At 43.0% G+C, this 22,337-nt stretch overlaps 8 protein-coding genes across 8 annotated transcripts; all 8 read right to left on the minus strand.

The window, feature by feature from the left end:
- Positions 1-296: 296 nt before the first annotated feature.
- LOC121725624 (histone H3-like) lies at positions 297-7,357 on the minus strand. The gene is made up of 3 exons (XM_042112642.1): positions 6,982-7,357; positions 2,995-3,033; positions 297-866 (listed from the first exon to the last, which is right to left on the minus strand). The coding sequence occupies exons 1-3, from the start codon at positions 7,272-7,274 to the stop codon at positions 455-457; spliced, it is 744 nt and encodes a 247-aa protein (XP_041968576.1). The 5' UTR covers positions 7,275-7,357; the 3' UTR covers positions 297-454.
- Positions 1,488-2,085, minus strand: LOC121725610 (histone H2B). The gene has a single exon (XM_042112627.1). The coding sequence runs from the start codon at positions 1,996-1,998 to the stop codon at positions 1,624-1,626; it is 375 nt and encodes a 124-aa protein (XP_041968561.1). The 5' UTR covers positions 1,999-2,085; the 3' UTR covers positions 1,488-1,623.
- LOC121725602 (histone H1B-like) lies at positions 4,393-5,399 on the minus strand. Its single transcript, XM_042112620.1, has one exon. The coding sequence runs from the start codon at positions 5,370-5,372 to the stop codon at positions 4,629-4,631; it is 744 nt and encodes a 247-aa protein (XP_041968554.1). The 5' UTR covers positions 5,373-5,399; the 3' UTR covers positions 4,393-4,628.
- A 538-nt stretch (positions 7,358-7,895) lies between the features above and the next one.
- On the minus strand, positions 7,896-8,547 carry LOC121725608 (histone H3). Its single transcript, XM_042112624.1, has one exon. The coding sequence runs from the start codon at positions 8,462-8,464 to the stop codon at positions 8,054-8,056; it is 411 nt and encodes a 136-aa protein (XP_041968558.1). The 5' UTR covers positions 8,465-8,547; the 3' UTR covers positions 7,896-8,053.
- A 1,069-nt stretch (positions 8,548-9,616) lies between these two features.
- Positions 9,617-10,214, minus strand: LOC121725613 (histone H2B). Its single transcript, XM_042112631.1, has one exon. The coding sequence runs from the start codon at positions 10,125-10,127 to the stop codon at positions 9,753-9,755; it is 375 nt and encodes a 124-aa protein (XP_041968565.1). The 5' UTR covers positions 10,128-10,214; the 3' UTR covers positions 9,617-9,752.
- Positions 10,215-10,919: 705 nt separating this feature from the next.
- Positions 10,920-11,488, minus strand: LOC121725617 (histone H2A). Its single transcript, XM_042112634.1, has one exon. The coding sequence runs from the start codon at positions 11,385-11,387 to the stop codon at positions 11,013-11,015; it is 375 nt and encodes a 124-aa protein (XP_041968568.1). The 5' UTR covers positions 11,388-11,488; the 3' UTR covers positions 10,920-11,012.
- A 1,033-nt stretch (positions 11,489-12,521) lies between these two features.
- On the minus strand, positions 12,522-13,573 carry LOC121725606 (histone H1B-like). The gene has a single exon (XM_042112623.1). The coding sequence runs from the start codon at positions 13,499-13,501 to the stop codon at positions 12,758-12,760; it is 744 nt and encodes a 247-aa protein (XP_041968557.1). The 5' UTR covers positions 13,502-13,573; the 3' UTR covers positions 12,522-12,757.
- A 6,938-nt stretch (positions 13,574-20,511) lies between these two features.
- LOC121725621 (histone H4) lies at positions 20,512-22,073 on the minus strand. The gene is made up of 2 exons (XM_042112639.1): positions 21,676-22,073; positions 20,512-20,529 (listed from the first exon to the last, which is right to left on the minus strand). Exon 1 carries the CDS (start codon positions 21,988-21,990, stop codon positions 21,679-21,681), a length of 312 nt encoding a protein of 103 aa, XP_041968573.1. The 5' UTR covers positions 21,991-22,073; the 3' UTR covers positions 20,512-20,529; positions 21,676-21,678.
- Positions 22,074-22,337: the final 264 nt, after the last annotated feature.

Consider the following 22,337-nt stretch of genomic DNA (forward strand, 5'->3'; position numbering starts at 1 on the left):
TTCAAAATCTATTAAAAAGTAAGTGGATAAAATAATATTAAATGTAGTAATTTGTGTCTTTGACACTTTTGTTTCCTTTGTACAAAATATATACTTAAGTACACAGTGCATTATATTATTATTATGCATTACATTATATACTACATGATAAATTCTATCTACGTTATTTGGGACTGGTGTAGGTAAGTACCTACTAATTATTATAACGTCAAAATAATAATAATAATAAATAATCACAATTGCGACGTTGTCGTCTAGACGATTGCAAACAATTTGCATAATATCAATCGAACACATTTGCGGCCCTGAAAAGGGCCTTTTTTATGTCAATAATATCGATTATACTACACCCGTATAGCCAGTAGGTAGGTTTAATAATAATAATATGTTATTATCAAACACCATCGGCTAGATCGGACGAGCAGGGATCGATGTTGTTGAGAGTGCCTGGGTCTTAGGCACGTTCGCCGCGAATTCTGCGAGCGAGCTGTATGTCCTTAGGCATGATGGTCACACGTTTAGCGTGGATGGCGCACAGGTTGGTGTCCTCGAAGAGACCGACTAGGTACGCCTCGCTAGCCTCCTGGAGGGCCATCACAGCCGAGCTCTGGAAACGGAGATCGGTCTTGAAGTCTTGTGCGATCTCACGTACCAATCGCTGGAACGGCAGTTTGCGGATGAGCAGTTCGGTACTCTTCTGGTAGCGACGAATCTCACGAAGAGCGACGGTTCCGGGCCTGTAGCGATGTGGCTTCTTCACACCTCCGGTGGCCGGCGCACTCTTGCGTGCAGCCTTAGTGGCCAACTGCTTGCGTGGGGCCTTGCCACCGGTGGACTTGCGAGCGGTCTGCTTAGTACGTGCCATAATGTTAAATTAACACCCGAGTAAGAATGTAATTCAAAAAAAAAATAACTGAACGCTTGCGGACGTGCGCACTCCACGAGGTACACGAGTCAAATGTTTTTATTACACTTCGTGGGATGTCTTATATATATACCTATACGGTCATAATATGAGATGATGATATATTTTTATGTGCCGTCTCACTCTAGTCGGGGAGTCGGGGAGTCGGGAGTCGGGCAGTCGGGCGGGAGGAGTATGCAGGCAGCGCGGGATTTGTGTTAGGTTAGAATAAAAAGAAACATTTCTAAGCCTTCAAATGGAACACAATAAGAAAATAGGTGATATTTAAATATTAATTTTATTTAAGTATTATTATTATTATTTCCTTTTTATATTTTATAATGTGTATTGTATGTATGTATGTATGTATGTATTTATTTATTTATTTACTTTTCTTTAATCAATAGATACTACTGACCTGCTCTCATCTCATCATCCATCCAACCATCATGAACAAATAATAATAATATTACGTGTGTATTCTTATAATGTACCTAGATCATTATCGTGTCGTAAAATTAGATCGAAACAAATTTGGGTCGTGCCCCGTCTGGGACAAGATGAAAAGAAATATATTGTGGCCCTGAAAAGGGCCTTTTAGTCTCTCTCCTTTCGGAGAATCGGAGAAGACGAACGAAGGAATCGTCGCTGTCGTCGTCACACAACATCTTGAACTTCTTCTTCGCCGTCAACGTCCGTGCAACCAAATAATTTCTAACTTACTTGGAGCTAGTGTACTTAGTGACGGCCTTAGTGCCTTCACTGACGGCGTGCTTGGCGAGCTCACCGGGCAGCAGAAGCCTCACGGACGTCTGCACCTCCCTCGACGTGATCGTGGAACGCTTGTTGTAGTGGGCGAGACGGGAAGCCTCGGCGGCGATGCGCTCGAAAATGTCATTAACGAACGAGTTCATTATAGACATGGCCTTGCTGGAGATACCGGTGTCCGGGTGGACCTGCTTGAGCACTTTGTAAATATAGATAGCGTAGCTCTCCTTCCTCTTGTGCTTCTTCTTTTTCTTGTCAGATTTGCTGATATTCTTTTGCGCCTTTCCAGACTTCTTCGCAGCCTTACCGCTCGTCTTGGGGGGCATTATGACCTCTTCGAATAACTAATAATTGTAATTCTCACAACACACGACTATCGCGATAGCGGCCGAGGGATAGAATGAAATTTGCACCCGCCGGAAATCACTTTATATTCACTTTGCTGCCGTTAGGGGCCTCGAGCTGTAGAATCGAATCGCTTTCGGCCAATAGCGTGTAAGAATAACCGTTCCGCCGACATGGTTCGTTCTCTGTCTCTTTCCAGCTTTATATAGGAGGATAGCGCCAACGGCCCCCCTCTCCCCTCCCCTCTTCGTACTTCAAAACACCCCCCCCCCCCCCCAAATTATAAAAAAAAAATAATTGTTTTATTATATATTTATTATAATATAAAATTTATATTATAGCAAAACTTAACATAGGTAAAGTAAAAGCTTTAACTAACATAATTATAATATTAACACATTCACACCTTACTCTATCTACCATTAATAACCAAAACCTAAATATACCTAAACCTAATTAACCTAACTAGGTTAGGTTTAGGTTTAGCTTTTTTTTTTTTTTGTTTTTTAAATCTACTTTGAAGACTTAAGACTGTTCACGCTAAATCGGTTCAGCCGTTCTCGAGTTTTATCGAGACTAACAAAATTTAAAATTTATTTTAATTTTTAACAAACAAACATACATACATAATATTATTATGTTATATTATTATTATTATCAATAGATACTTAAATAATAATTCGCTCGTTAACGACGAATGAAACAGACCAGAATATTATTGTTGTTCAGCGATAGCATGACAACAACAAAAAAGACGGGTTCATAGATATATATTGTGGCCCTGAAAAGGGCCTTTTGAGAAGTAGTAACGCTCTATAATATAATAAATTACTGTATAGTAATATATTATAGCAAAGCAAAACATTTTATGCCTTCTTCTCGGTCTTCTTGGGCAAAAGAACGGCCTGAATGTTGGGCAGGACACCGCCTTGGGCGATCGTGACGCCGGATAGCAGTTTGTTCAATTCCTCGTCGTTGCGGATCGCCAGCTGGAGATGTCTAGGGATGATCCTGGTCTTCTTGTTGTCGCGAGCTGCGTTACCGGCCAACTCGAGAACTTCAGCGGCCAAGTATTCCATCACGGCTGCGAGGTACACCGGTGCCCCGGCACCTACGCGCTCAGCATAGTTGCCTTTCCTCAGCAGCCTATGGATACGCCCGACGGGAAACTGGAGTCCGGCACGGTTGGAACGGGACTTTGCCTTTCCCTTCACTTTTCCACCTTTGCCACGTCCTGACATCTTGATCGTCTGTTGAAAACAAACAAATTCGCGTATAAAATATTATGAGTGCTACGACGTGCGCGTCGCGGCAAGCTCGACTCGGTAATACTTACTTAATTTTTTTCCACGGCCTTTTTATATGCCGCTAAAGGGGACCGATGTTGAGTGGGGATATTGACATTGTGTTGTCGCTAGTCGCTTCGGTTTTGACGAAAACGAATGAGACGGAAGATGACAACGATTTCATCTAGTATTATAATATTATTTTGTAATGAATAGGCACTGTACTAGGTACCTATAAACATTTAAGGGAATGGGAATGGATGAGAAGATGATTATTATTATTATTATTATTAAGTAGTATTATTATTATTATTATTATTATTATTATTATTATTATTATTATTATTAAGTATATGGTATTTTAGATTTTCTCGGTTTTCACCGGCAAACTGGCATGTACGAGCCGAAGCCAAGTACACACCAGGTAAGTTATTTATACTTATATTAGTACGTATAGAAAATGTGTTATTATTATTATTATTATTATTAAGATATTATCAGTTTCCCTGAATTATAATCTTTTTTTTTTTTTTTTTTTTTTTTTTACTCTATTAATTAAATAATTAAAATGTTTTGTTAATCTGTGCTAACGAAACTCTTTTCAGGTGGAGGATGTAAGTGGAGGCTCTGCTTTTCCTCTCGTCGGCGTGGTGTGGCTGCTGAGCGCTGCAGGCTGCAGCTGCAGCCCCGGTGATGGATCGCCTGGCGCGCCTCATCCGCCTCCGTGCGTGGCATCCGACGGAACGCCGCGCCGCCCCGAACTAAAAACTAAAAGGTATGTATATATAGTGTATTATTAACAAACTAGGTTTTCGTATTGTAAAAATATACTTATTGAAACGCACACAAAAACTTTAATTTTAACGGTGGACGATCGATGAATGTTCACCATAATCGATTAATTTTGTACATACATGTTAAGTATGTACAACTTAATATCTTTAAACTTTTTGTAAATTGTATTTATTGTATAAAAATATAATATACTTACTTACTTACTTACTTACTTACTTACTTATATTTAATATAAAATATCCGCATCGACGATTGAAACAATACGTTTATAGTTCATTTATGAATGCACGTATGTAAGAGTTATATGTTAGCCCTGAAAAGGGCTTTTTATTATTAACGTGTAGGCTGCACATAATAAATTCATTATAAATGCAGTATACACGAACGCACCACGGCACCATAACGTGACCTCGGTACAAATCTTCGTCGTTGTTAGACTACAACAGCTGCTGCGCACAACCACAAAAACAAACAACACACGGCGAGACGTATCTCGGTCAATAATTATGACGCTTCGTCGGTCGCGCTTTTTACTTCTTGGCGGCGGAGGTGGCCTTCTTCGCTGCCGGTTTCGATTTGGGAGCGGCCTTCTTCGGTTTGGGTGCTTTAGGCTTTTTGGTGGGTGGTTTCGCAGACTTTTTAGCCTTCGATGCGGCACCACCGGCGGCCCCCTTCGACTTGGACGGAGAGGCGGCGGACGCCTTCTTGGCGGACGCTGCGGGTGTCTTCTTCTTGGCGGCGGCGGCGGCCTTCTTGTCCCTGGCAGTAGCGGAAGCCGATTTGGCCCCCTTCGACGGAGATCCAGCCGCCGAGGATGCGGCCGATGCGGCCTTCCTGCCGCCCTTCGCCGCGGCGGACTTCTTGCTTTTAGCGGTCGCAGCGGAGGTGGCGCTCTTAGCGGCGGACTTTTTCGCGGCCTCCGGTTTCTTGGCGGACGACGACTTGGATTCGAGTTTGAACGAGCCGGACGCACCCTTGCCTTTGGTCTGTATCAACGTACCGGACTCTACGGCGCTCTTCAAATATTTCCTAATGAACGGTGCCAATTTTTCAGCGTCCACCTTGTATTGGGAGGATATGTACTTTTTGATGGCCTGAAGCGACGATCCGCTCCTCTCTTTCAACTCTTTGATAGCGCTGTTGACCATTTCCGACGTCTTCGGGTGAGTGGGTTTCGGTTTTGGCTTCTTCGCAGCACCAGATGCGGCGGCCTTCGGCTTCTTGGCGGGCGTCGCCGGGGCGGGTGCCTCTGTTGCAACTGCGGTGTCGGCCATAATAATTCTCTCTGAAAATTCACACACGAACGAATTCGAATACGCTTGCGCTATACGTAGGTACTGTAAGTAGCACGAATCACGATGTGGAATTATCGCCTAGAGGTCGCTAGTGGTAAGTGCACGCCGGCAATGCCGTATAGAGAGCCCCTTTGTCAGTAAACATTTTCTCCTATCGAGACTTGACACTTTTCACTAGCCGACATTCAAGAATGTTCATTTTATAAAATATTTATTATAGTAGTGATATATTTTTATCTATATAATGATAGTGCATAAGATAAACTCTATATAGAAAGACGAATGATCATCATATTCGTTCATATCATCGAACCGCGTACGTTTCAAATCAATAGAGTGGTACGAGCGTACCTAGTGTTCGGTTTAAATGTTATTTTTCTTTATAAAATCAATCACGGGACATAATTTGATCGAACAGTACGAAAGTGTATTATACTAATTACGTCCTGACGATAAAATATGCTCACGACGGACCTCCGTGTACTATTTCGTGGTCCGTTAAGTGAACGTTCGTAAAACACATCACCGTACGACTCTATCCGAGGTGTAGACTTTAGTCTCCTTAACAATATTTTTCAAAAAAAATATGATATAATATATTTAATTTTAATATTATATATTATAGATTTGCATGGCATAAACACTTAAGGCAATGTGTACGCAATACAGTCTTAAATTCGTCAAAGTTAGCGACATAATATTTCAATTAATGAGTATGCCGTGTAGTTGTGTACAGGGTAGGTACAGGGTACATCATTATTTAAATATTATAATAATATACTTAATATACAGTAACAAACTATCAATAATTTATAATTAATAATTAGTGTACACAAATAAAAATAAAGGATGGACGGATGGATAATTATTATTATTATTATTACCTATTTATCTATATCGACAAAATACGAGTCCTGAGTTCAAAACTATCGTCCCGATAATATTATAAGTAAGTATGTACTTAATAATATAATATTTTATTATTGCATGTGTTTAATAACAGCGTATAATTTTAATTAAGTATGTAAGTAAGTATTCACTTTTCAAAATAGTGTTAAGTAAGTACTTATATTGTTCAATGTTCATAAGACGTTTAATCATGATGGCACACAAAAGTTATTACTTATATTGTTCAATACACTCCTCTCTCACTTTATATACCTACCTATTTTATGTGTTAATTGTATATAATAATAATAATTGTACTCAATAATATATTATACTTACTATAATAAGTACATAGGATGTTGTCGTGACGATGATATTCAAAGGATATTAATAATATATAGGATATATAAGTGCGCGTTCGTTAAATTCATGAAACGTATTATATAGCACGTGGTAGATGCAATATTGCAAACCACGCTATATGTATAAAGAAATTTTTGCGGCCCTGAAAAGGGCCTTTTATAATATTAGTGATTTATTATCGTTGCATCGTGTGTGGTTAACAGCCGTTGGTTATAATATGTAATATTATGACGTCGTTGTTGTTGCACATTCTTATATTTAACGTAGCAACACAACGCTCACACGACGATGACAACAATAATAATAGGTGATCACTAATTAACCGCCAAAACCGTACAGAGTGCGGCCCTGGCGTTTCAGAGCGTACACGACATCCATAGCGGTGACAGTCTTCCTCTTGGCGTGCTCCGTGTATGTGACGGCATCGCGGATGACATTCTCCAAGAACACCTTCAACACACCACGGGTCTCTTCGTATATCAGACCGCTGATACGCTTCACGCCACCTCTGCGCGCCAAACGACGGATAGCCGGCTTCGTAATACCTTGGATGTTATCACGAAGTACCTTCCTGTGACGCTTGGCTCCTCCTTTTCCCAGACCTTTTCCTCCCTTACCGCGACCGGTCATCTTGACGACGGTGTTTCACAGACAATATAATATCTATTACAGAACGAACGCGCACGCACGTCCGATCACCACGAGCTGTTGAGACTGAATGGTTCACTTCTCTCCTCATTCGCCGCTTATATATATTCTCACAGCACAACGATGTGTGTACTCGTTACGTTTCCAAAGAGAAAAAGAGATGCCTACAGTGTTTACGTCATCAAAGTAAGTTCAATGCATGATTATTATTATATTTCTTTACTTTCGCTCGCTATAATAATAATAATAATCATTCCAGACCGTAAGATCGTACATAATATTTATTATTAAGTATAAGAAAATCAAATTCAAAATCTATTAAAAAGTAAGTGGATAAAATAATATTAAATGTAGTAATTTGTGTCTTTGACACTTTTGTTTCCTTTGTACAAAATATATACTTAAGTACACAGTGCATTATATTATTATTATGCATTACATTATATACTACATGATAAATTCTATCTACGTTATTTGGGACTGGTGTAGGTAAGTACCTACTAATTATTATAACGTCAAAATAATAATAATAATAAATAATCACAATTGCGACGTTGTCGTCTAGACGATTGCAAACAATTTGCATAATATCAATCGAACACATTTGCGGCCCTGAAAAGGGCCTTTTTTATGTCAATAATATCGATTATACTACACCCGTATAGCCAGTAGGTAGGTTTAATAATAATAATATGTTATTATCAAACACCATCGGCTAGATCGGACGAGCAGGGATCGATGTTGTTGAGAGTGCCTGGGTCTTAGGCACGTTCGCCGCGAATTCTGCGAGCGAGCTGTATGTCCTTAGGCATGATGGTCACACGTTTAGCGTGGATGGCGCACAGGTTGGTGTCCTCGAAGAGACCGACTAGGTACGCCTCGCTAGCCTCCTGGAGGGCCATCACAGCCGAGCTCTGGAAACGGAGATCGGTCTTGAAGTCTTGTGCGATCTCACGTACCAATCGCTGGAACGGCAGTTTGCGGATGAGCAGTTCGGTACTCTTCTGGTAGCGACGAATCTCACGAAGAGCGACGGTTCCGGGCCTGTAGCGATGTGGCTTCTTCACACCTCCGGTGGCCGGCGCACTCTTGCGTGCAGCCTTAGTGGCCAACTGCTTGCGTGGGGCCTTGCCACCGGTGGACTTGCGAGCGGTCTGCTTAGTACGTGCCATAATGTTAAATTAACACCCGAGTAAGAATGTAATTCAAAAAAAAAATAACTGAACGCTTGCGGACGTGCGCACTCCACGAGGTACACGAGTCAAATGTTTTTATTACACTTCGTGGGATGTCTTATATATATACCTATACGGTCATAATATTTGCATCGATACGTCGTCTCACACCTGGCCCTGGATGTGGGCCTGGGTGGGGAAACATGGCCAGGGGCTAAGCCCCTCTACATGTGAAGTTCCTTTTTATTTATTTGTTGCGCACCCGGTATGGTACCGGGGTGCGCGGAGAGAGACTAAAAATTTTTTTTTTTTAGTGGGAAAAACCCCGCGGTAACGCGGGGAAAAACCCAGGGGCCTGGGACGACCAGGTGGTAACTTGCGGCCGGAAAAAGCCGAACTCGGCCGGGACAGGTAGGGTCCCGGCGGCGCACGAGGGTCCCCGCCCGGGGGCGGAGATAGCGTGTATGGGACCACTCCCACGCGCGCCGTCTTTCCACTACGCTGTGGGCCAGACCGAGTTGGGAAAATAAAGGGGGGGAGTTAAACTTCCCGGAGCCCTGGCTTTGAGTGCCGGGGGGGAAAGGACACCTAGGGGTCGGCGGTAATGGCAATAGGGCTGCCACTCGCCATAATATGAGATGATGATATATTTTTATGTGCCGTCTCACTCTAGTCGGGGAGTCGGGGAGTCGGGAGTCGGGCAGTCGGGCGGGAGGAGTATGCAGGCAGCGCGGGATTTGTGTTAGGTTAGAATAAAAAGAAACATTTCTAAGCCTTCAAATGGAACACAATAAGAAAATAGGTGATATTTAAATATTAATTTTATTTAAGTATTATTATTATTATTTCCTTTTTATATTTTATAATGTGTATTGTATGTATGTATGTATGTATGTATTTATTTATTTATTTACTTTTCTTTAATCAATAGATACTATATGGCGTATTGAGTAATATATTATTATAATAACTAGGTCTTCTGACCTGCTCTCATCTCATCATCCATCCAACCATCATGAACAAATAATAATAATATTACGTGTGTATTCTTATAATGTACCTAGATCATTATCGTGTCGTAAAATTAGATCGAAACAAATTTGGGTCGTGCCCCGTCTGGGACAAGATGAAAAGAAATATATTGTGGCCCTGAAAAGGGCCTTTTAGTCTCTCTCCTTTCGGAGAATCGGAGAAGACGAACGAAGGAATCGTCGCTGTCGTCGTCACACAACATCTTGAACTTCTTCTTCGCCGTCAACGTCCGTGCAACCAAATAATTTCTAACTTACTTGGAGCTAGTGTACTTAGTGACGGCCTTAGTGCCTTCACTGACGGCGTGCTTGGCGAGCTCACCGGGCAGCAGAAGCCTCACGGACGTCTGCACCTCCCTCGACGTGATCGTGGAACGCTTGTTGTAGTGGGCGAGACGGGAAGCCTCGGCGGCGATGCGCTCGAAAATGTCATTAACGAACGAGTTCATTATAGACATGGCCTTGCTGGAGATACCGGTGTCCGGGTGGACCTGCTTGAGCACTTTGTAAATATAGATAGCGTAGCTCTCCTTCCTCTTGTGCTTCTTCTTTTTCTTGTCAGATTTGCTGATATTCTTTTGCGCCTTTCCAGACTTCTTCGCAGCCTTACCGCTCGTCTTGGGGGGCATTATGACCTCTTCGAATAACTAATAATTGTAATTCTCACAACACACGACTATCGCGATAGCGGCCGAGGGATAGAATGAAATTTGCACCCGCCGGAAATCACTTTATATTCACTTTGCTGCCGTTAGGGGCCTCGAGCTGTAGAATCGAATCGCTTTCGGCCAATAGCGTGTAAGAATAACCGTTCCGCCGACATGGTTCGTTCTCTGTCTCTTTCCAGCTTTATATAGGAGGATAGCGCCAACGGCCCCCCTCTCCCCTCCCCTCTTCGTACTTCAAAACACCCCCCCCCCCCCCCAAATTATAAAAAAAAAATAATTGTTTTATTATATATTTATTATAATATAAAATTTATATTATAGCAAAACTTAACATAGGTAAAGTAAAAGCTTTAACTAACATAATTATAATATTAACACATTCACACCTTACTCTATCTACCATTAATAACCAAAACCTAAATATACCTAAACCTAATTAACCTAACTAGGTTAGGTTTAGGTTTAGCTTTTTTTTTTTTTTGTTTTTTAAATCTACTTTGAAGACTTAAGACTGTTCACGCTAAATCGGTTCAGCCGTTCTCGAGTTTTATCGAGACTAACAAAATTTAAAATTTATTTTAATTTTTAACAAACAAACATACATACATAATATTATTATGTTATATTATTATTATTATCAATAGATACTTAAATAATAATTCGCTCGTTAACGACGAATGAAACAGACCAGAATATTATTGTTGTTCAGCGATAGCATGACAACAACAAAAAAGACGGGTTCATAGATATATATTGTGGCCCTGAAAAGGGCCTTTTGAGAAGTAGTAACGCTCTATAATATAATAAATTACTGTATAGTAATATATTATAGCAAAGCAAAACATTTTATGCCTTCTTCTCGGTCTTCTTGGGCAAAAGAACGGCCTGAATGTTGGGCAGGACACCGCCTTGGGCGATCGTGACGCCGGATAGCAGTTTGTTCAATTCCTCGTCGTTGCGGATCGCCAGCTGGAGATGTCTAGGGATGATCCTGGTCTTCTTGTTGTCGCGAGCTGCGTTACCGGCCAACTCGAGAACTTCAGCGGCCAAGTATTCCATCACGGCTGCGAGGTACACCGGTGCCCCGGCACCTACGCGCTCAGCATAGTTGCCTTTCCTCAGCAGCCTATGGATACGCCCGACGGGAAACTGGAGTCCGGCACGGTTGGAACGGGACTTTGCCTTTCCCTTCACTTTTCCACCTTTGCCACGTCCTGACATCTTGATCGTCTGTTGAAAACAAACAAATTCGCGTATAAAATATTATGAGTGCTACGACGTGCGCGTCGCGGCAAGCTCGACTCGGTAATACTTACTTAATTTTTTTCCACGGCCTTTTTATATGCCGCTAAAGGGGACCGATGTTGAGTGGGGATATTGACATTGTGTTGTCGCTAGTCGCTTCGGTTTTGACGAAAACGAATGAGACGGAAGATGACAACGATTTCATCTAGTATTATAATATTATTTTGTAATGAATAGGCACTGTACTAGGTACCTATAAACATTTAAGGGAATGGGAATGGATGAGAAGATGATTATTATTATTATTATTATTAAGTAGTATTATTATTATTATTATTATTATTATTATTATTATTATTATTATTATTAAGTATATGGTATTTTAGATTTTCTCGGTTTTCACCGGCAAACTGGCATGTACGAGCCGAAGCCAAGTACACACCAGGTAAGTTATTTATACTTATATTAGTACGTATAGAAAATGTGTTATTATTATTATTATTATTATTAAGATATTATCAGTTTCCCTGAATTATAATCTTTTTTTTTTTTTTTTTTTTTTTTTTACTCTATTAATTAAATAATTAAAATGTTTTGTTAATCTGTGCTAACGAAACTCTTTTCAGGTGGAGGATGTAAGTGGAGGCTCTGCTTTTCCTCTCGTCGGCGTGGTGTGGCTGCTGAGCGCTGCAGGCTGCAGCTGCAGCCCCGGTGATGGATCGCCTGGCGCGCCTCATCCGCCTCCGTGCGTGGCATCCGACGGAACGCCGCGCCGCCCCGAACTAAAAACTAAAAGGTATGTATATATAGTGTATTATTAACAAACTAGGTTTTCGTATTGTAAAAATATACTTATTGAAACGCACACAAAAACTTTAATTTTAACGGTGGACGATCGATGAATGTTCACCATAATCGATTAATTTTGTACATACATGTTAAGTATGTACAACTTAATATCTTTAAACTTTTTGTAAATTGTATTTATTGTATAAAAATATAATATACTTACTTACTTACTTACTTACTTACTTACTTATATTTAATATAAAATATCCGCATCGACGATTGAAACAATACGTTTATAGTTCATTTATGAATGCACGTATGTAAGAGTTATATGTTAGCCCTGAAAAGGGCTTTTTATTATTAACGTGTAGGCTGCACATAATAAATTCATTATAAATGCAGTATACACGAACGCACCACGGCACCATAACGTGACCTCGGTACAAATCTTCGTCGTTGTTAGACTACAACAGCTGCTGCGCACAACCACAAAAACAAACAACACACGGCGAGACGTATCTCGGTCAATAATTATGACGCTTCGTCGGTCGCGCTTTTTACTTCTTGGCGGCGGAGGTGGCCTTCTTCGCTGCCGGTTTCGATTTGGGAGCGGCCTTCTTCGGTTTGGGTGCTTTAGGCTTTTTGGTGGGTGGTTTCGCAGACTTTTTAGCCTTCGATGCGGCACCACCGGCGGCCCCCTTCGACTTGGACGGAGAGGCGGCGGACGCCTTCTTGGCGGACGCTGCGGGTGTCTTCTTCTTGGCGGCGGCGGCGGCCTTCTTGTCCCTGGCAGTAGCGGAAGCCGATTTGGCCCCCTTCGACGGAGATCCAGCCGCCGAGGATGCGGCCGATGCGGCCTTCCTGCCGCCCTTCGCCGCGGCGGACTTCTTGCTTTTAGCGGTCGCAGCGGAGGTGGCGCTCTTAGCGGCGGACTTTTTCGCGGCCTCCGGTTTCTTGGCGGACGACGACTTGGATTCGAGTTTGAACGAGCCGGACGCACCCTTGCCTTTGGTCTGTATCAACGTACCGGACTCTACGGCGCTCTTCAAATATTTCCTAATGAACGGTGCCAATTTTTCAGCGTCCACCTTGTATTGGGAGGATATGTACTTTTTGATGGCCTGAAGCGACGATCCGCTCCTCTCTTTCAACTCTTTGATAGCGCTGTTGACCATTTCCGACGTCTTCGGGTGAGTGGGTTTCGGTTTTGGCTTCTTCGCAGCACCAGATGCGGCGGCCTTCGGCTTCTTGGCGGGCGTCGCCGGAGCGGGTGCCTCTGTTGCAACTGCGGTATCGGCCATAATAATTCTCTCTTAAAATTCACACACGAACGAATTCGAATACGCTTGCGCTATACGTAGGTACTGTAAGTAGCACGAATCACGATGTGGAATTATCGCCTAGAGGTCGCTAGTGGTAAGTGCACGCCGGCAATGCCGTATAGAGAGCCCCTTTGTCAGTAAACATTTTCTCCTATCGAGACTTGACACTTTTCACTAGCCGACATTCAAGAATGTTCATTTTATAAAATATTTATTATAGTAGTGATATATTTTTATCTATATAATGATAGTGCATAAGATAAACTCTATATAGAAAGACGAATGATCATCATATTCGTTCATATCATCGAACCGCGTACGTTTCAAATCAATAGAGTGGTACGAGCGTACCTAGTGTTCGGTTTAAATGTTATTTTTCTTTATAAAATCAATCACGGGACATAATTTGATCGAACAGTACGAAAGTGTATTATACTAATTACGTCCTGACGATAAAATATGCTCACGACGGACCTCCGTGTACTATTTCGTGGTCCGTTAAGTGAACGTTCGTAAAACACATCACCGTACGACTCTATCCGAGGTGTAGACTTTAGTCTCCTTGTTGGCGACACGACAAACTCGGCGGGGCCGTGGTCGCCGGGTGGCAGAGCAGTGGACTGTATCTTGAAGGGTGAAGGATGCCGGATGGAAGATTCCTGGAGAAGGAGGTGCAGGAGACGAGAAGGAAACACAGGAGTGAACTTGGTACTGCTTGGAGCGGAGTGTGGTGGTGGTGGAGCAGGGCTTACGCATGCATCTGCTTGGCTTGTCGGAAGTGAATGTGTATGCACCGAGAAAGTGCGTGTTTATATATGAAATTTGTACCGTTAGAGCCCGTGGGGTTCTATCGGTTGTTGTCGAACGAATGCAGTCCGTTTATTGGAATATAACATTTTACACATAATATGACATCAAATGGGATTCTTATAAGCTAATACAATGGTAAACAAACATTCTTATAAGATAAATAAACAATAAAATATGTAAAACAAAGCCATGTAAAAAGAGACAACAATAGTTCGAGTGCAACTATGCAAGAAAGAGACAGCAATAACAATTGTGTGAAACACACTACATTCCCGTGCGAAAGGGACAGCAATATTATAAAATGAGACACAAGATAAACATTTTCCAATAGGAATTACTAATATGAAATCTTAAATCTAAGTGTAAACAAAAGGAGGGAATAAAACTAAGCTATTATTTACAGTCTCCCCCTCGTGCGCAAGCACCGAAACGTTTTATTCCTGGCTGCTTACGAGAATCAGACGAGATATAGCGAAGGATGCTGCGTAGTCCAATTATGTGGTAGCGCTGTCGGAGCTCGTTCATCACGGTTTGGTGATTGCCGTGGTTAAATACTGCGTGCGTGTGATGCACTAACAGTCGGGTAAATTCTTCCTTCGCATGTAGGACAGGCAGATTATATTCTTCCTTAACTCTGCTATCGAGGTATAATATCCCGCTGCGGTCGAGTTTCACAGCAAGTTTGTGAAAGGGGGACCTCTTCGGAGGTCGTTGCCCAGCCTCTATCGTCTTTATATCGTCCGCGAACGAGATGTTCTGACTCCTCTTGATAAGCAGTAATTCTGCTAGTCTGATGTGATCAGGAGAGATTTCCGTATTTACTTTTCTCTTGAGCAATTTGGCTTTAAATGCCTCAGCCGAGAGCAAGACGGTGGCAGCAGCGCGTACCAGGCGCTTATACTTCGAAAACCTTTCAACTTTAGGCAAGTAATCGTTATTTACATGGTCTACACAGACGTGAACCTGCTTAATTATTCTCTCCTCCCCTGAAGGGGGTAAGGGAGCCGCGGTCCGCTTTTCGCACGGCCATGTCGCGGGGTCGTCTAAAATAAAGCTAGGTCCTGTAAACCATCTGTGTGTCGAACTGAAATTCACCGGAATGCCCTTGGTAGCGTCGTCCGCGACGTTGTCGGCGCTCGGCACCCATCGCCAGTCGGCCGGGGTCGTTGTACTTTCGATCTCGGCTAGCCGGTGCGCGACAAACGACTTGAAAGTACGCGGATCGGATCTAATCCAAGCTAATACCGTTTTTGAATCCGACCAGTAATACGACTTTGTAATTTTGTAGTCAGATTCCCGTTTTACTGACTCTGCTAAGCGGGAACCAAGAACCGCGGCTTGCAACTCTAATCGCGGTATCGAAATTGGTTTTAACGGCGCTACTTTCGCCTTTCCCGTAACTAATCTAGCCGTCTTTGTGTTATTATTCATGCTAACGAAATAAACTGCGGCCGAATAAACTTTTTCGCTAGCATCGCAAAATATGTGTAACTCCCCCTCGCCAGAGGGCGGGGCAGGTACGTATCTTTCTATTTCGAAAGTCCTCAGCAAGTTTAAATTATTAATAAACGACATCCACGTAATGTGGTGTTCCTTAGTTATAGGATCGTCCCAACCTACGCCACTACGCCATATTTCCTGAATGAGGCACTTACCTACCATAGTTACCGGCGAAACTAATCCTAACGGGTCGAAAACCGACATGACGGCGCTAGTGACTTGCCTCTTGGTGGGTAAAATTTCCCCTGAAATTACACTAGATGGCGTGTTTCTGAGATTCACGTTAAATCCTAGAGTGTCGCGAGCGTGGTTCCAAATGAGACCTAAAGTCCTTTCTGTATCGCTTTTTCCTAAAGTCGTCGCGCCGCTAATTCGCTTATCGGAAACGTCTTTTATTACTTCGGGCACATTCGACGCCCAACCGCGTAACTCGAACGAAGCGCCTAAGTTAATCCTATACATGGCATTGACCGCTTGCCTGGCTTCGTCCGCGTCGTCGAATGAGTCTAAGTAATCGTCCATATAAAAGTTCCGTTCCGCAGCTTTAGCTACCTTCGGGTACTCTGAACTAAAGTTTTGCGCGTTTTTATTTTTAACATGAATGGCCACGCACGGCGATGAGGCTGCCCCAAAAATAAGCGAGGTCATACGGTATTCTCGCGGGGGGATGTTTCTATCGTCGCCTCGCCACAGAAAACGAAGGCTGTCGCGATCCGACTCAATCACTTTTATTTGTAAGAACATCTCTTTGATGTCCGCTACTACTGCTATTTTTCCTTCGCGGAACCTAACTAAAACGCCGAAAAGCGACTGCAATAAGTCGGGCCCGGTTAGTAGCGCATCATTCAAGCATTTTCCCCCACATTTAGCCGCAGCGTCAAAAACCAGTCGCACCTTACCTTTTTGGGGATGAACCACTGAAAAATGAGGTAAGTACCAGGTGCGAGGTGATGTGGCTGGGGTGCTCACTAGTTCTGCGTAACCCGAACTTAGCAAGTTATTTATTTGTTTCGAATACTCTATTTTTAAGTTTAAGTTTTTATCTAATTTGTTCTCTAGATTGTACAGACGGCTTAGAGCTTGTTTCTTATTGTCCGGCATTACTTCATTGTCGGTTTTCCACAATAAGCCTGACTCATACCGATCGCAATCGTTCATTTTATTGCAAGTTCTATTTAAAACAGTTAACGCGCGCTCGTCCGGATCCGCTTTAGGTTTACGCGGCTCTATACCTAACGACTCTATGCTAAAATAATTCCTTATCAATTCTAACGCGGGATCCTCGGACTGCGACGTTCTTACGTGACTTATGAACTGAATATTATTTAAATTACGCGAGCTTGCGTCCTGCCCGTGCAGGACCCACCCCAATTTAGTTAACGACGCCACTGGCTGGCCCTTATTTCCGATACGTAATTGTCGAGACGTAATTAAGTGCCAGTTATCTTGGCCGATGAGTATCGTAGGTTTAGCCTGCTCGTAACACAGTTCGTCTTCTAATTCCGCTAGGTGGCTGCACTGTCTAACTAGGTCCTTGCTTACGGACTGCGGCGTAAGGTTCAAATTACTAATCGTGCTCGCGTTCATTTTTTCTAGATTTCGACTACACGCGCCGCGGATTGTTAGCGATATGTTGCACGATTCGGGGTCGTCAATTTGGTTACCGCCTACCCCTTCCAACTTAAGTAGCTGGCTGCGACCCCTGGGTGCTACACTGTCCGCTACCGTACGCTCAACTAGGGTCAATGTAGAGCCCTCGTCCAGCAAGGCGTATGTAGCGGTGGTGCCCACTGGGCCACTTATCTCAACCGGCACTACTTTGAGGTAGGTGTTTGACGCACGAACGTGATTTATGGAGCTAACATTGCCGCTTGCGGGCGGCGCTGCACTGCCGCTGCCGTGTAATAGCTTATTATGAGACGCTTCGCAACCGTTTATGCCGCACGGAATATATTTACATCTGAAAGTTCGCCCGTGCGAGTTATTTAGACATCTAAAGCAAAGTTTACTATTTTTAGCTGCGTCCCATCTTTCCGATACGCTAAGTTTAATAAAATCTGCACAATTAATAGTCGTATGGGAGCCTGAACATACGGGACAATTATTTCTATTGGACGAGTTTGACGGCGCTTCCGTCGCGGAGCGTGGCGCCTCTGTCGCGGGGCGCGGCGTGCGATGCTTCGGCCTGAATGGTTCGGCCTTTTTAGCTGAGGGTTTGAACGCGGCTGCTACGGTATTACGCGGCTCGTACGTGACTTCGCAATCTGATCTATCACAGGAACTATCGCTATCATAACGCGTCGATCTATGAGTCCGTGTGCGAGTCGTGTTTACCGCGCGAGGTTTCATCTTGCCTCTCCTTTCCTCCCTAGCTGTTTCGTATGCGAACATCGCGCCGCACTGATCCGCCATAATATTTAAAAATCTAGCCATTAATTCGAGCTCCGGTGCTCCGGGTCGTTCAGATTTGAACTCGTACCACTTATATTTTAAAATAATATTTAACTTGTCGACTATTCGACCCACTAACTCGGGAGAGTACAAATATTGTGGCTGGTTAAGTGACTTTATGGCCGCTACCGTGTTTGATATTTTACTCGCGAAACTACTAACATTGCGCCCGTCTTCCGTCATACGGGGTAAACGTTTTATGTTTTCGATTTCGGAGAGAATAAGTAGTTCTGGCCTGCCGTATCGCCGTTCTAGCGTATCTATTATTTCGTACGGGTCCGATACTGTGTATAGCAAAGCTCTAACTGTTTCGCGGGCCGCGCCTCTTAATGATTTTCTTAACCTAGCTACATTTTGAATGTCCGAGAACATATCTGCGGTGTCATTAAAAACGGATTTAAACGCCATCCACTCCGTAATTGTTCCGTCGAAGTGGGGCAACTCATGAATGAATTTAGGCGTCGCTTCCGACCTACTCGAATTGACCGCTTGAACTATCGCGTTGGCTAGCAATGTCATGTCGCTAAGCGACGTGTTACCGGCGCGCGGTTCGATGTTTTCGGTCGGACGCGGGTCTCGTCCCGGGTTTTGAGCGCTTGTTGACGGCCTAACACATTGCTCCGAGATCCAGCCTTCAACTCGGGTTTTATTCGATCTGGGTGGCTGGTCCGCGTCGGTGGATTCTCCTAGCTCTATCCTAGCTATTTCCAGCCGACTCATGGCAGCTGCGGACGCCGCCCTAGCCCGAGCTAGTTCGGAGTTGTGATACTCTAATTCGGCCTGCAACGCGGATAATTTGCTGCTTGCTCTGTCCCCGGGGACGTTAACTATAGTGCCCGGCGCACTTCCTACATTTTCGACTACGTTGTCGATTTGTGCGGGTACTGAATTTAGTTTGGCCCTAGCGTCGGTACGCGTGCTGCTCTCCGTCGTGTCTTCAACGCCGGTGCCTCTGCTCCATGTGTTGGTCTCGTGGGTCGTGGTCTGCCCTGACGATGGCGTCTCTTCCCGCGAGGGCGTGGACTTGCCCGAGCGCAACACACGCGCGTTCTCCATTGCGCACGAGGGGCCCTAACCTTAAAACTAACACTTTTCACTTTCACTTCACTTAATGTCTTTACCTAAGTATACGTAACGCGACCTACCGAGCCTACTACTAACAGCCCGGTCAGCTTGCTACCGCGGTGATGCCGAACCGGGAATAGGAATGCAGGGAATAGGAAGGTAGGAACCTCCCGGTAGAGGGCGCGGGCGCTCACGGGTGCATCAGAGTGCGGGAGGAATGTCCGCACCCGTCGTTGCGTGCCAACTTGTGGCCCCAGAGCGTTACCGTACCGTGCCGGCGGGGTCTGACTGTTCACCTGGGTAGGTGTGTGGAGGCGTCAGGTCGTCCACAATGCTTCCGTGCGCTCTGCAGGGGCCGTTTAACACCGCTAGGTGGCCACGCACGTAAATGAGGATTGCTTCCAAGTAATTGGTGGAGGTAAGCAAAGCCAACCACCAACACTCGCGCGTACTTGTTTCTTTCTTCTTTCTTCAGAAGGTAGACGCTGGCCTTGGCTGCAGGGGCTTCGTCTCTTCTCCTGTGTTTTCTCTCTTCAATCTTCTCTCTTCTCCGGGACTGGGCTGCCGTCTTCAGGGCGAGCTTCTCTCTTCTCCAGGGCTGGCTGCAATCTTCAGGGCGAGCTTCTTTCTTCACGAGCTGACGCAGTGATCCGGCTTCTGAAGGACCAGTTGTTGGCGACACGACAAACTCGGCGGGGCCGTGGTCGCCGGGTGGCAGAGCAGTGGACTGTATCTTGAAGGGTGAAGGATGCCGGATGGAAGATTCCTGGAGAAGGAGGTGCAGGAGACGAGAAGGAAACACAGGAGTGAACTTGGTACTGCTTGGAGCGGAGTGTGGTGGTGGTGGAGCAGGGCTTACGCATGCATCTGCTTGGCTTGTCGGAAGTGAATGTGTATGCACCGAGAAAGTGCGTGTTTATATATGAAATTTGTACCGTTAGAGCCCGTGGGGTTCTATCGGTTGTTGTCGAACGAATGCAGTCCGTTTATTGGAATATAACATTTTACACATAATATGACATCAAATGGGATTCTTATAAGCTAATACAATGGTAAACAAACATTCTTATAAGATAAATAAACAATAAAATATGTAAAACAAAGCCATGTAAAAAGAGACAACAATAGTTCGAGTGCAACTATGCAAGAAAGAGACAGCAATAACAATTGTGTGAAACACACTACATTCCCGTGCGAAAGGGACAGCAATATTATAAAATGAGACACAAGATAAACATTTTCCAATAGGAATTACTAATATGAAATCTTAAATCTAAGTGTAAACAAAAGGAGGGAATAAAACTAAGCTATTATTTACACTCCTTAACAATATTTTTCAAAAAAAATATGATATAATATATTTAATTTTAATATTATATATTATAGATTTGCATGGCATAAACACTTAAGGCAATGTGTACGCAATACAGTCTTAAATTCGTCAAAGTTAGCGACATAATATTTCAATTAATGAGTATGCCGTGTAGTTGTGTACAGGGTAGGTACAGGGTACATCATTATTTAAATATTATAATAATATACTTAATATACAGTAACAAACTATCAATAATTTATAATTAATAATTAGTGTACACAAATAAAAATAAAGGATGGACGGATGGATAATTATTATTATTATTATTACCTATTTATCTATATCGACAAAATACGAGTCCTGAGTTCAAAACTATCGTCCCGATAATATTATAAGTAAGTATGTACTTAATAATATAATATTTTATTATTGCATGTGTTTAATAACAGCGTATAATTTTAATTAAGTATGTAAGTAAGTATTCACTTTTCAAAATAGTGTTAAGTAAGTACTTATATTGTTCAATGTTCATAAGACGTTTAATCATGATGGCACACAAAAGTTATTACTTATATTGTTCAATACACTCCTCTCTCACTTTATATACCTACCTATTTTATGTGTTAATTGTATATAATAATAATAATTGTACTCAATAATATATTATACTTACTATAATAAGTACATAGGATGTTGTCGTGACGATGATATTCAAAGGATATTAATAATATATAGGATATATAAGTGCGCGTTCGTTAAATTCATGAAACGTATTATATAGCACGTGGTAGATGCAATATTGCAAACCACGCTATATGTATAAAGAAATTTTTGCGGCCCTGAAAAGGGCCTTTTATAATATTAGTGATTTATTATCGTTGCATCGTGTGTGGTTAACAGCCGTTGGTTATAATATGTAATATTATGACGTCGTTGTTGTTGCACATTCTTATATTTAACGTAGCAACACAACGCTCACACGACGATGACAACAATAATAATAGGTGATCACTAATTAACCGCCAAAACCGTACAGAGTGCGGCCCTGGCGTTTCAGAGCGTACACGACATCCATAGCGGTGACAGTCTTCCTCTTGGCGTGCTCCGTGTATGTGACGGCATCGCGGATGACATTCTCCAAGAACACCTTCAACACACCACGGGTCTCTTCGTATATCAGACCGCTGATACGCTTCACGCCACCTCTGCGCGCCAAACGACGGATAGCCGGCTTCGTAATACCTTGGATGTTATCACGAAGTACCTTCCTGTGACGCTTGGCTCCTCCTTTTCCCAGACCTTTTCCTCCCTTACCGCGACCGGTCATCTTGACGACGGTGTTTCACAGACAATATAATATCTATTACAGAACGAACGCGCACGCACGTCCGATCACCACGAGCTGTTGAGACTGAATGGTTCACTTCTCTCCTCATTCGCCGCTTATATATATTCTCACAGCACAACGATGTGTGTACTCGTTACGTTTCCAAAGAGAAAAAGAGATGCCTACAGTGTTTACGTCATCAAAGTAAGTTCAATGCATGATTATTATTATATTTCTTTACTTTCGCTCGCTATAATAATAATAATAATCATTCCAGACCGTAAGATCGTACATAATATTTATTATTAAGTATAAGAAAATCAAATTCAAAATCTATTAAAAAGTAA

Source organism: Aricia agestis, chromosome 3 (assembly GCF_905147365.1).
Source record: "Aricia agestis chromosome 3, ilAriAges1.1, whole genome shotgun sequence".
Taxonomy (NCBI): Eukaryota; Metazoa; Arthropoda; class Insecta; order Lepidoptera; family Lycaenidae; genus Aricia; species Aricia agestis.

What these genes read in the sequence shown, in the direction of transcription:
- LOC121725610 (XM_042112627.1), bottom strand. Translation starts at nt 1,998, where the DNA reads ATGCCCCCCAAGACGAGCGGTAAGGCTGCGAAGAAGTCTGGAAAGGCG.
- LOC121725602 (XM_042112620.1), bottom strand. Translation starts at nt 5,372, where the DNA reads ATGGCCGACACCGCAGTTGCAACAGAGGCACCCGCCCCGGCGACGCCC.
- LOC121725624 (XM_042112642.1), bottom strand. Translation starts at nt 7,274, where the DNA reads ATGACCGGTCGCGGTAAGGGAGGAAAAGGTCTGGGAAAAGGAGGAGCC. An exon ending in AAACGCCAGGGCCGCACTCT is followed by an intron (nt 3,034 to 6,981) that starts GTACGGTTTTGG and finishes GACAACAAGAAG; the next exon opens with ACCAGGATCATCCCTAGACA. An exon ending in ATCTCCAGCTGGCGATCCGC is followed by an intron (nt 867 to 2,994) that starts AACGACGAGGAA and finishes TTAATTTAACAT; the next exon opens with TATGGCACGTACTAAGCAGA.
- LOC121725608 (XM_042112624.1), bottom strand. Translation starts at nt 8,464, where the DNA reads ATGGCACGTACTAAGCAGACCGCTCGCAAGTCCACCGGTGGCAAGGCC.
- LOC121725613 (XM_042112631.1), bottom strand. Translation starts at nt 10,127, where the DNA reads ATGCCCCCCAAGACGAGCGGTAAGGCTGCGAAGAAGTCTGGAAAGGCG.
- LOC121725617 (XM_042112634.1), bottom strand. Translation starts at nt 11,387, where the DNA reads ATGTCAGGACGTGGCAAAGGTGGAAAAGTGAAGGGAAAGGCAAAGTCC.
- LOC121725606 (XM_042112623.1), bottom strand. Translation starts at nt 13,501, where the DNA reads ATGGCCGATACCGCAGTTGCAACAGAGGCACCCGCTCCGGCGACGCCC.
- LOC121725621 (XM_042112639.1), bottom strand. Translation starts at nt 21,990, where the DNA reads ATGACCGGTCGCGGTAAGGGAGGAAAAGGTCTGGGAAAAGGAGGAGCC.